Raw genomic sequence first — 13,745 nt, 5'->3', positions numbered from 1 at the left:
ACAGCTTATTTTTTTAATATAAAAGAAGTAATAGATGCTACAGAAAAAAACTGATGGCATAGCAAATTATTTATATTAATTAGCATTTATTATGAAATGGGAAAACTGGCATTAGTTATTTCTAAGAAACAGTAGAGCTTCGAGAAGATTTCTTTGTTGGATGGCCATAGATCCAATTTGATAAACTTCAGAGCTGAGAAGAGTCTTTCCACACTAGAGTAGGAGGAAGAGCAGTTACTGTTAGGGGTACTTCTTTTAACTTTTCAGGATAGATTTTTGTAAGTTCTAAAAGAGGTGTCTTGCAAGCGCAATCATATTTCTCTATTTCTTCAACGGCCGTGTAGAAATCTTGTTCGTATTTTCTCATTTTTATATCTAAAACTCTCATTCGTTTTGCCTTAGCCTTTTCAATATTATCCAAAAATATTTCTCAAAATCTAATTCATCAGTGGAAAAGGATGATAGAGACTCAATTGCAATATCTGCAGTTTGACTGTCTTGATTCGAATTCTCCAATTGTTCTGAGAATAATTTCATTCTTAATGAAAGCTTATAGATGACTTCCTTTGCCTTTTTAACTTGTTTGTCATCCAAGAAAATTCAGTGTTTCGGATCTCCATATCTTGAACCCAGCACAATCTCATTGTCTAGCAAACTAGTTTCTCTTTTCTTCACTGAAGAAATGATTCCTTCTGCAATAAAAAGGTCCATTTCAGAAAGAACAAACATCCCATTCTCGCCTCCTGTCAATTCTTCAGATTGCAGGTTTTTTGTCTCTATATACGGTATAGAAAGAAGAGTTTCCAATTCTGCAAGATCATTTCACAGTCTTTCTGTTAGTGAAACATTAGGATTATCTACATCTCCTAAAAAAGTTCTTAATTCTAAAAAGCTCTTTATCATCAAATATGCACTTCCTTGTTGCATTGCTTGATCAATAATTGCTCCTTTTCCTGCTCGCTTCCTAAGAAAGGCATCAGTTTAGGAGTTCTTGCTGCTATTGCTGCTTACCTAAATATATCAGCGAGATTTGTAACTAAATGAATCAATTTAATCACTAATGGCAAATATCACATCCATCCTCCTCCCTTATATTTATTTATTAATAGGTCAATCAAAGAGAAAATAACTATTCATTAATGTATACAGTCCATAAATAAAAATAATAACTCAGCCTGTCATTAATTTTTTTCAATTCATTTTAATTAAATTTTAAATTCAAATTTTTTCCAATTCATTTTAATTAAATTTCAAATTCAAACAGTCCAACAAGAACTGGAGTCGAACCGTTTTTTAGCAACTGCAGCTCCGACTCCTTTTACCCCAAATCTGCCCAACTTCGATTCCAGCTCCACAACCCTGGTTTTTATAGTACATATTATTTTATTTTACATTCAAAATTATTATCATAAACTATTTTAAACAGTGTATTATAGTTAAGTAAACTACTTTTAAACTTATCTTTTTCTTTGTGTGCCGCCAAATTTTGAAATCGCTAAAAATGTGCCACAACCAAAAAAAAAAAAAAAAAAAAAAATTGAGAATCACTGCTTTAAGATGAAAATTTTACTCAACTGTGAGATTAATTTATCTACATAATGCTCATCTTTACTAAAAATTATAATATCATTTACATATAACATTATTCATAAACACAATTACATCATAGTATTTTCTTAAAATTTAGATTTTTTAAAGCATTTTCAAATTCACAAAACCATTCATGGCCGCTTTGAAGCAGATCATAAATTCTTTAATAAAGACAAATTAGTTTTCTCTAAAATAAATTCTTCTGGCTGGTTCATGTTTATTTTCTCATTTAACTTTGCATGCAAATATGCATTTTTTGTCTAACTGACAGTCAGCCCATCCATATAAACATACTAGTATTGTGAAAAATTTCCTTATCATTGAAAAATTAGCTACAGGACTGTAAACGTCATCAAAATATTCCCCTCTTCTCTGCCTGAATCCTTGTGCAACTACACATGCTTTATATTTAACCATTTCATTCTTATTAGTGTATAGACCCATTTGTTTAGTAAAATATTTTTCCTTTTTGGTTTCTCAACTAATTCCCAAACTTTTCTTCATTGTGTCAATTTCTTCTCTCATTACCTTATCCCATTCTGCGGCATTTGCAGATTTCTGTGCTGCTTTAAAATTTTGTGGGATAATAATTTCTACAGAGTTTGCCTCCTGAGATATGGACTATTTTCATTTTCTACAAAATTAGCTTTTTGGGAGTATTCGTTTTTGTCATGGAAGTCAAAGTTATCTTTTTCAAATTTAATGTTTCTAGCCTCAAAGTACTTTTCAGTGTCGTTATGGAATCTAAAACAAGTGCATCTTCATTCCACACAGTAACGTATATCAATATGTGTTCCAACTGGCCTCTTAACTGCTTTCCTTGCCAGTTTCAGTTCAAAACTTCTTTCAGTATGGATTTGTATTCAAATGACTTTAATTCTCTAAGAATTTCCTGTTCTCCATCCATTTCTGATCCTTTAAAATAAGTTTTGGATTTCTAACCCAGTATGCAATCTTCTACAAGAAAACATTTACTGCTCCCCGTCTCTACTAGAACTGGAAGCTAACCATAAATGTCTAAATAAACTAACTGTGATGGTTTATTGGATCTCTTTGGAATGGGTTTAAAAAATATTCTACTAGATTCAACAATAATACTTTATTCATATTTTTCTACTAAATTTTTCGATTTCGGGTAACCCTTTCAAACTTTGATTTTCTAACGTTCTAAATCTGCAAAAGTTTTTTATGCTATTACTTTGCATCTTCTACTTTAATTAACTTTCCAGTTTCTGTACTGTAACCAGCTTACTTTTTATCTGTTGCATAACCAAGTGGTTTTATGTGATAAGCATCCTTCATGTCACTTCTAATAATAATCCATCCCAACTGTTAAAGTATATCCACAGTTTAAACCTACAAAATGGGCACCTGCCTTTTCTAACCTTGCTTCTGATAGTAAATTCCTTTTTAGATTTTAAATTTTTCCTCGTCAACATTTTTTAGTGTATTTAACTTCTACAAGAAAACATGTAAAGCTGTAATCCTCGCCAAGCTTAATGTCAAGCATCTTAAGCTGTAATCCTCGCCAAGCATAATGTCAACATAAAAGGTTACCACACTCCTTTATTATTCAATTACTAACATAAAAAATTGTTTATGCATTGTTACACGAGTCATTACTCAATTTGCGATGTTTTGATAAGCATGTGGTGATGAAAGGAAATTAGGTACTTAAGTATTAACGCAACCACCTTGGCGCAATCTGGCGATTTCTTTGACTGAAGAACTGTTGTGCACATGATTGCCAGAGTTAGACACATTCTGAAAATTTGGTGGCTTCTACTAAGGTGGTTGCGTTAATACGTAAGTACCAGAAATTATAATAAATAATGATTTGCCAGGTTAGCATCAGATCAATGATGTATCTATGTGGAATGATGTATCTATGTAGTATGCCAAGCAAGATACGCAGCAACGGAGCCAAATTACTGATCGTACAAATTTATGCTAAAATGATTGTTTCTTCAATAATAAAGTATTTTATTTAGTGTTGAAGTGAAATTAAGAATCGTGACTCTCCAGATGGTTTATTATGCATGGAGGGGGGAATCAAATGTGCATGTGTAAAGCCTACGAGAAAAATTTTGTTGGTGGTTTTGAGGTCCGGATTTTAGATCATTCTGGATATTGGACATCCAGATTTCAGACTTTGTACTGTACTGAGATCTAGTGAAGTAGTAACAAAAAGACTTCAGTTAGCATTCCTCTAATCATAATTTGGGATTTTTAAACTTTGTTTAACATTATCTCATTAGATGAGGCCAATTTGTTAAAATGAATGTGTAGTATGAATACATGTAATTCATCACGATGTGCACGATTCTTTTAATGTATAAGTGAACCCCCTAAATATCAGCTAAGTAACCCTATGCTATCATACAGCCCACCCTTCTGTTCACAAGAGGAATTCAAAGGGGTCTTTTCAGTACATACATTGTTTAATCTAACCTAGTCTAAAAATGATTTGCCAGGTTAGCATCAGATTAACGATGTATCTATGTGGAATGTTTTGGTTTGAGATGTATGCCAAGCAATATGGTTCAAATTATGGTACTCATTTCTAATAATCATATATCACAGACTGACAAGCTCAAGTGAGCAGTCTAGCTCTGTATTATGCATTCGTCTGGGTGGATCTCAGAATCTACAGCATAAACACAAATGCCACAGCCCTTTCAGTGATGTTTGCTGAAGCACCAGCACTGAATTCCAATGCTACATTAGGCAGCGATGTATTCCTATCATGCGAGATGATTTCGACAAGCTGATAGTAGTCACGTCAGTTTTTTTACAGCCGCACGATTATTATAAAATTAAAATTTTTTTGAGAATTTTTATAATTATAGTTCATTTTACATAGATAGTGAAAAATACGAATTTCATCTCTACAAAATTTTATGAAATTCTGTATACCATCCCCAAAGCTGCACCTACTAGACCACATTAAAAATAACTTAAATCATATAAACATACTATTCTCAGAGTGGAAGTAGCTCTAAAAGATTACACAGATCCTGTCACTTTATATATGCACTGGATGATTTCTTCAGACATAGTGTTAAAAGTTTATATTCTGTATAGCCCATTTGTTTTAGCACTTCAATATGTAAGTACACAAACTTTTTTTACAGATGATTAACTATAATATCTTTGCAATAATAATTTTTAAAACTAATTCAACTGCTAAAACAGTTTCTTTTTATTTCTGAGGTTCTTTTCTGTTACTGGGATTGGATTCAGAAATATGTGCATACATAATTTCTGAATCTGGTCCCAATAGCAGAAAAATAACTTTTTTGCTTTAGACTTTAGCATCAAATTATACTCACACATTATACAGTCAAAAGTCTTTAATCCGGACGTCCATAATCCAGAATGATCTATAATCCAGACCTCAAAGCTGCAAACTTTCTGTGCATGCATCAATGCATATGCCTTCCCGCATGCACATAGTACGTTTACGCATGCACGTTTAATATATAATAGACGGTATAAGTTAATCTAAAATTATCTAATTATCTATTTCAATTAATATTGCAGATTGCGTTGTTCCTTAATTTTCGAATTGGATCCGGCTTATTATTTTTTGCAGATTGTTAGAGAAATTTTATAAAAGTAAGCTTGAACTTTCTATTATGTGAAAAAGAATTTCCGATTCTGGAACTGCCAAAGGATCTACAAAACAAAAGCATGTTTCGATGTCCATAAAACAAAAAGTAGAATTGCAGCAAAAAAATGGATAAAGGCATATCCTTTGTTTCTCTAACCATTCCGAAATCTGTTTATCAATTTAACGCTTCTCTGCGGGGGGGGGGGGGGGGGGATCGTGGAGTGCAATGAACTGGAAGTTGATCTGTCAGCACTATCCTTATCTTTAGGGCAGATGTTTTTATTTTATTTGGCTTATAATTCTAAATACTAAATGTAGTATTTCATCTCGATGTACTCCGTCTTTGATATGATTTAAATCAAATTCCTCGTCATCACAAATACACATCAAATAGTTTTCTGGTTGCAATTTTCTAATTTCGACTATGCGTATTGTATGCTTTACACATGCGCACGTTGAAAGAAATTTTTAATAAAGTAAACAAATAAATATTAAGCTTTTTTTTGTAAATTTTGATACCCTTTAGATCATAATTGTTCTTTATTTCATAAATTACGGTTTCATATTTTTAATTTTATAATTTCTGCATGCCATCTTACCAGATTTAAACTGATGATCCATAATACATAAAAACAGATAATCCGGAATCGCTGAAGTCCTGACGAGTTCGGATTAAAGACTTTTGACTGTAAATGTTTAACACTAAGAAGTCCATTTCATACTGCAATTATTTTATTTAAAGGTGATTTTTTACTAATTTGAATATGAATTAATGTTTTCTTCTATCATTAATTTTATCAGAAAAACTCAGAGTTTTTTTTTTCATTAAAGTCTTCCACAAATAAATAAACTTTGTTGATTTTTTTTTTTTTTTTTTTTAGCTTGGTGTAATTATAAGTCAGTAAATTAGAAAATCAATCAAAACTCAGATCCTGAAAATTTCAGACACAAAGAAAGAAAAAGTACACAAAATACTTTACCCTACTTACATATGGTTTAATTCTTTAACCATATTTAAAAAGTCTGTATAGCTCAAACTAACTAGTTCCTTTATAATTTGAGTTTCCTTCAGGAAATCATCTTTCAGATTCTCAAACTGTGCTGAAAAGTCCTTTCCCAAAGACTGTCCCATAGTCTAAAATAAAAAAATTATAATTCAAATAAATTTCCAAAATGCTTTAAATTATTTTCCAAAATGTATACTCTGGAAACTATTGTTATACTTTTTTACTGCCTAATTCTTTATCTCATTCTTCTTTTAAAATACATCCTGAGTTTTAATATAATATAAGGAAAAATAGGTCTCTCTCTAAATATTTTATTACATTTGAACATTTTCTACCACAGAACTGAGATTGCACATATATAGAAATAATTATGCTTCACTAAAAAAAAAGGCTAAACATATTATTAAGCTATGGGCATACCATATCAGATGCAAAAACACTGCATTAACCTGAATTTGCTAAATTCTCTACTTCTTTGGTATGAGTAATTAAAAAACGAAACTTCAGATTCCAAGAAATCATCTTTCTGTCTCTTAAATTATACTGGTATTAATGCTAAAAACATGATTTTAACAGTTATAAAGTGGTTCACATCTGTATTCAGTTTAATTTGCATACATCACTTTTAATTAGTGAAATGACTGTTTTTCATTTATATATACTACTGATCATTTTTTTCTAAGCCTTGCATGTTTTTAAAAATGTCATTCAAAACTTTACTGAAAGAAAAAAAAAAAATTTTTTTTTAATATATATTAAAAATGTTCTGAAAATAAACTCATTTAAGCATTTGGACAATTCAAACAAGCAGTTTATACTACTTAACAAAACAATGAAAATTACAGAACAGCCAATTACTCACAAAATACCTTTCAGCAAACTTGCACTTTTCATGTGTTTAGACATACTTAACTAAATTTTTTTAGCAAGAATGTTCCATTCCTTAGTAAGAATTGCTTTTAATAGAGCTTTCAAAGAAACATCATGTTTATTTATTCTTTTCTCCAACTCACTACACACATATCCAATTAATAACTTCAGGAAAGCTGCATAATAACCATAAGTGAACAGTCAGGGCAGTATGTTTAGGATTATTATCCTGACAAAACTTCAACATATTTTGCAATTCAAGTTTTCTTAAGGATACTTTTAGGTTTTTATGAAGAATATTTCTCTATTTATAGTGAACCACTTTTCATCTGTTTTAATAATTCTTTTAACAGTTTCAGAATTAAATTTTATTTCAAGCTGTTCTTCTAAATCTACTGCAAGTTTATCCAATATAGGTTTTACAGCATTAAATTTTTGGTTTTGCCTGATCTTCTATAGGATAAATCTCCGATTTCTTTCATGCTAGCTTGAAATGTAGTCCAGATGTCAGTGCATTTTGAACAGTTCCATACAATTTTCATCATTTCAGTACATCAGAGATTGTTGAATGTTTTCCATAAAGATTATATTGAAAAGTTTGAATGCTTGCATCATCATTAAATTGTGAACAATAAAATTTCAAACAATACTTATTGTTTATTTGTAGTGCCTTACCATGTTTACTTCAGATATGGAACAGTTAATACAGTTTGCTAAACAAGTAATAATCTCTAAATGCAGATAATAATTCTGTGTAAAGAATATCTTGATATTTATTTTGCAACAAGCAAGTCTTAAATAAAGAAAAAGTAAGATATCAAGAAAAAATTTGGGATCTATATTTCAATATTTAATACAACATCTCTGTAAATAAATTAAAAAATATCAGTGTTTAAAAATCAAATATGAGCCACTGTATATGGTCATTGCATTTTGGTTCTTAAAAACATATTTTATAACAAAAAAGTAAGTTATGTGTTATTTTACAAAATGACAATCTTTGTTCAGCTGCAGTTTTTAAAATCATTGTTTAGTATAAAATTAAATAATTTAGGACATCCTTTATATACTTTTAATAATAATTTTATTTCCCTAAATTCAGATTAACTATATTAAATTGTAAAAAAAATCTTGCATTATTGTAAATATAACTTCAGAATATAAAAATGAATGACATTTAGAATAAATAATTATGCTGTTTACAACAAATAAATACAACAAAAAACATTGTATTTATAACTGTTAATATTATAATAAAAGCAAAATGCTTAATTAGTTGAACACAGATACATTACACAAAATGTCCTGTTGCAAACAGAAATATATCCAAATCACACCAAGAAGCATGCTAATTTAGCAATTCAATAGTTAGGAACATAGTGTTATAAGTGCCACAATGCATGTGCACTAATAAAATGTGCATATCCACTAATGTTATTAAATGTTGTATATGCACTAATAAAAGCAGTGTTATATTGAAATCCAAAAGTAAGTATCTTCACATGATGTCAAGGTTAAAAAAACTACTTCTGCACTAAATAGGGATTTACCCCAGGAGTCAGTTGACTGGAATTATTATTCCACAGATGGAAATTCAATCTGCATTAGATAGGGATCTAACCCAGAAGCCAGTTGACTGGAACCCCAGATGAAAATTCAATCTGGATATACTTCTACTTGGGACACTCCATACGATATAACTGTTACATAGACTGCTCCTAGAATGTGACAACCACATTACAGAAAAATGTTCACATGCAAATTTTTACACATACACACACAAACAAACAAACAAAAAACACAGATTAGCATTATTAAATCATGAACTGTACTTCAAAAAGAAATCAATTTTAAATTATAGTTACAGATCTCCATGAAAACTCATCATTAGCTATTTAATATCCATAATTCAGATTACAAGCCTGCTACATTTTAACTGGAGGAAAAAAATTCCCTTATCTCTTCAACCCATCCTGCATCCGCCCATCAATGTCTTAGTCAATAAGCCACTTAGCACTGGTAATTTAGTATTTCCCGGCGAATAAACTAAATGCCTGGGAATTGTATTGTTTTCTCCCATGTATTATATGAATATGAACTAGTTTTCTTCACAAAATCCTCCATAAAAACAGCGTTTTTACGGTAGATACTTTCAGAAAAATTTTTTAGAATCAATTAAATTGGGTTTTAAATTACCTATCAAGTACCTAGAAGCAAATATAACAACGAAACTGCTTTCGCTTCTTTAGCGCACATCCAAAACATGTTAAAGGATAGATGTAATAAAAGGTATATTAACAAATTATTGTTGAAATACGTACTTACACATATGAAAGCTACTAATAAAAAATAAACAATAACAATCAAAATAAGTTTATAAATTAACATATTAAAATATTGGCATACGTTTAAATGTGATGCGAATTAAAAGAATTTTCTTGTGGTTATGATTCGGTCTTCGCATCTAAAACTCAGTTTACACGGAATCCAATATTTCAAAGAAATAACAAAACTCCATTACATACGATTTTTTGAAACTTTAAACCTGGCATTTACACACTGTCGATCTAACAGATTTTTTAAATCGCCTGTCATTAATCTGAAATCTAACCGCAATAAAAACATTTAAGGATTTGGTAGTATTGCCAGCACCTGACAATAAATAATTAGAAAATTACTGTTGTCAGGTCATGAAGATCAATCTTGAAATAGGTTTCACTCATCCAGTAGGTAAAAAAAGTGGTGTGCAGTCAAGGTCCGTTTCTTTCTACGGACCTTGGTGTGCAGTCAGCTCCCGATTTACCTGGAACGGATTAACCAGGTTGCGGCTTAACCCCACTGAAAAAAAAAAGTGCTCACGTAGAAAAATTAATATCGCAAGAATCATCAACAGGCATGCTAGTGAGAGAGAGCAGAGGTTGATATGAAACTTTCGTTGACGACTTTTCAGACTTATTAACCCTCTCTTCCAACATATTCTGATTAAAGATGCAAATCCCTTCCTGTGTCCTGTCCTCTTCATTACCAACCCCTTCTTATTGCTGACAATAGACACACTCTTAATTTGGCGATACAGTAACTGAAGAAGTCCTGGTAGGAGAATAAATTTGTACTTCCGCTGAAAAAGAAATTGCTATTTTTATAACTTTCTTTCACGCTTCAAGGAAAAGCTTGGAATTTTCTTTTTCATCAACTAGTGGTTGTGAATTACCGTAATCAGTATTGCTTTCAAACTATCAGAAAAAAGAAAAGAAAAAAGTAAACGTGTTGTTCTTTCCATTCATCAGAAGGTTGAAACGATAAGGATCAAGCGTGAAATCAGTGTCTTCTCAGTACAAAGTCGAGGAGCAGACTGTGTGTGTTTCATTAAAGAAAATAGTTCAACTTATGCGCTTTGCGTGTGCATCTGATTATGCCGTGGGAATGAAGGAGAGGAAAACGATGAAAACGTCAACCTACGAGGACTTAGATGAAGCCCTGCTGTAGTGGTTTAGTCAGCAAAGAACACAAGAAAAACAATAAATGGACTAATTTGTACAGAAAAAGTTAAATATTTTTTCCAGTGAGAAAGGTGCGAATTATCTGCGTCATCAGGATGGCTTACGCATTTCAAACAGAGCCATGGTATTCGAGATCTCGAAGTAAACGATGAACTTTTGATTGGTGATCAGAATGTAGCAAAAGACTTTTGCAGTGATTTTTAAAACCTTGATTGAAACTTATAATTCATTTCTAGACCAAAGAATTTTGTATTTCTAAACCAAAGTATTTTGGAAATGTTTGTCAACAAAATCTCTTGGGACTGAAAAAAGAACAGAATGCTTCTGGTCACAAGATCAGTAAATTTGTTGTGAAATATTGACGTGCTCTAACAATGCAGAAAGCCACAAACTGAAACTGGTTGTCAGAGCAAAGGAGAAAAAACGAAGATCTTTTAAAGACACAGAAGATATCAACTAAGAGTGCACTATTTCTATCAGAAAAAGAGATGGATAAATAAAATCATATTTCAGCTTTGATTTAATCCAAAATTCGTACCTCAGGTGACAGACTTTTTAAATGACAGGGTGTTCCTGAAAGACTAGTGTTAGTTTCAGACAACGCTCCATCCCACTTAAGTGAATTGGCATTAAAATCAAGAAATGGAAAATTAAAGTACTTGCAGCCTAAAGTGACAGCCTAAATACAACCAACGGATCAAGGTGTTATTGCGTCCGTCAAACGAAACTACCGTTCTGCTATGTTACGTAAATTGATAGAGGAAGATCATGATCTTAAAACGCTTCAGAAATTTTTTTTTCAGTTCTTAATACTGTCTATGAGAATGCTGCCGCATGGCAAAAAGTGAAATCTTCAAGGCTGATTGAATATCGGAGAAACTTTCTTCCAGACTTATGAGCATGAAAATTTTTTTGAGTTTTAATGCAGACACAGAGGCGTCACCAGCTTATCTTGCTGAAATTGCAAACAGTATGCCTAGTAGTGAACACGTGGACGAAGAAAACATTTCTGAATAGCTAGAGTGGGACTGTAGCTTGAGCTTATTCGAAACCCACACAGATGAGCAAATTGTTAGTCGTGCAAAGGAGGAAGAAGTATCAACGAAGGCCAAAAGGATGGAGACGAGGATGGATCTGCTGATGATAAGATCAAGCATAAAGCTGCACTTTATCAGTACCAGTGCCTTCTGGACTACATGGAAGGTCAAGAAGATAGTCTGCTGAATGACAAAATGACACTACGCAGTATAAGATCATTGGCCTTAAAAAAGCCAACTCAGCGAAGAAACAGAAAGGTCTGACTGACTTTTTTACGCGAATTTGAGCTGTCCGAGTGATAAACGTTTTTCGCATAGCTTATTGTGCTATAATTTTTGTTTGTTGATAAAGTTAATTTGAAAATTTATTAAACCACAACCCCAGAAAATACTGTAAATTGCCTTGTATAATTTTTCTTTTCATGTATTATAGGTATTGATTTCAACTTTTTTTGGATTAACCATGATTTCGAGTTAACCGTGCATATCCTCCACAATATTATCTCGGTAAATCGGGAGTTGACTGTACACATTGTTTAATTAAAACTTTCGTTTATTACAATATAATAATAACGTAATAATATGATAATGACGCAACTTATCAAACTAAATATAAAAAATACCATATTTCGTCTTGCTGGTTAGGGTTTCACACGGATATGAGAAAGATTCACAGGGAATATTTGATTAGCTGGAATGTAAAAAATGTAAAATTAATGGAAGTGACATTAATAGCATTTACATTGCTTTTCCAACACCGATTCTACTACTCTAAGAGAAAGATTTCAAAAAATACTTCTGTTATTATTGTTGCGTGCGTACGGGTTCGTAACAGATTGAATGAGCACAGGTCCGATGATACGTTAATAAAATGTATTTTATTCTGTTAATAAAATCACTTAAGTAATAAATAAGTTAATAAAATCACTTAAGAATAAACACTTCAAAGTTCTGGAATTGTCCACAGAAATACTCGTACAAGTGTTTACAGTATCACAAAGTACAATCAGTAGTTACGCTTCAAGCTATTAAGAACGTTTAACTCAACGCAATTCAAAGCGCATCTAAAGAGGATGCTAACCCGGAAATATCTCCAATCTCACACTGAACTAACAACTTGCAACAATGACAACAATAATAACTGAAAGCAAATGCTCTCTCTCCGGCCTTATATAGTTTTCAAACGGCTATCGAGATTTATCTAGTACTTTCTCCTTCCCGAAACTACTAGAAAGCAATATGAGTGTATTACTATTACGGTAATACAGGAACGTCGTCATTTGGCAATATATCGTCAAAGTTGGTGGCAAAATAAGTCGCCAAAAACCGTTGTCAGCTTGGCGATATCTCTCCATTTACTCATTTGCTCTGTCAAGACATTAGGTTATGTCGAAGCAGGAGAGAAGAAAAATGAGCAACGTCTTCCCCGGACCATGAACCACGGACCTCTCGAATACGCGTCGAGCGTTGACCACTACACTACGAAGGCATGTTAAGAAGGAGGGTTAGGGTACCCAATCGCCAAATCCTGGTGGTGAAGAATCATCATTTCTTTTTAGTTAGGGCGCCAGTGTAGAGATATTCGGTTTTTTTTTTAGAAAGGAGGAGAGATGAAAAATGAGCAACGCCTTCGCCGGGACTCGAAGCACGGACCTCTCGAATACGTGTCGAGCGCGCTAACCACTACACTACGAAGGCATTCTAAGAAAGCGAGAGAAATACCTTATAACTCATTTACTTAATTACCCATTTACTCATTGTTAAATGGACTAGCCCCTGTATTCTTACTTTTCCGGCATAGCTCGTATCTTTAGATTTTTCATGTTACATTACGCAGCAAAATACAACTATGATTTTGCACAAAAGACTGCACTAAAATCAAATATCTATGTACAAAATTTGTAACAATAGAACCTTAAAAATCAGCGTGCTCATTCTGAGCATTTCCAGTGAAGAATATCCATTTTCTTTCCTTTATTCTATTTTTCTATATCTTGGCTTACGTAAAGAAACATTATCATTTAAAAATTTCAAAATGAGCCATTATAAGTAATTAGAATCTACATTGTTAATTAATAACCCAACTTTACTTACCTTTGAAAACTTTTTGGGCGAAAAGTCTTTCCGC

The 13,745-nt window shown here is 32.1% G+C and overlaps 1 protein-coding gene across 7 annotated transcripts in view; it reads right to left on the bottom strand.

Moving 5' to 3' along the window:
• LOC118182539 (RING finger protein 141-like) overlaps nt 1-9,912 on the bottom strand; it is a 48,282-nt gene extending 38,370 nt beyond the window's left edge. For 3 of the 7 annotated variants that reach the window (XR_015041651.1, XR_015041652.1, XM_085818393.1), the window contains exons 1-2: nt 9,759-9,912; nt 6,193-6,338 (exon numbers count right to left, since the gene is read on the bottom strand). Coding sequence is in view for 5 of the 7 variants with exons in the window: in XM_085818393.1 (XP_085674519.1) it covers nt 6,193-6,338; nt 9,759-9,803 (191 nt within the window). In the remaining 2 variants the exon portion in view is untranslated. The other 4 variants (XM_085818396.1, XM_085818394.1, XM_085818395.1 and 1 more) reach the window with 4 other exon arrangements.
• Nucleotides 9,913-13,745: the final 3,833 nt, after the last annotated feature.

The sequence above is a fragment of the Stegodyphus dumicola genome, chromosome 6, assembly GCF_044657685.1.
Source record: "Stegodyphus dumicola isolate Sdum_Otavi_A_Nest chromosome 6, ASM4465768v1".
NCBI classification, from domain to species: domain Eukaryota; kingdom Metazoa; phylum Arthropoda; class Arachnida; order Araneae; family Eresidae; genus Stegodyphus; species Stegodyphus dumicola.
This window is presented reverse-complemented; position numbering and strand designations above follow the sequence as displayed.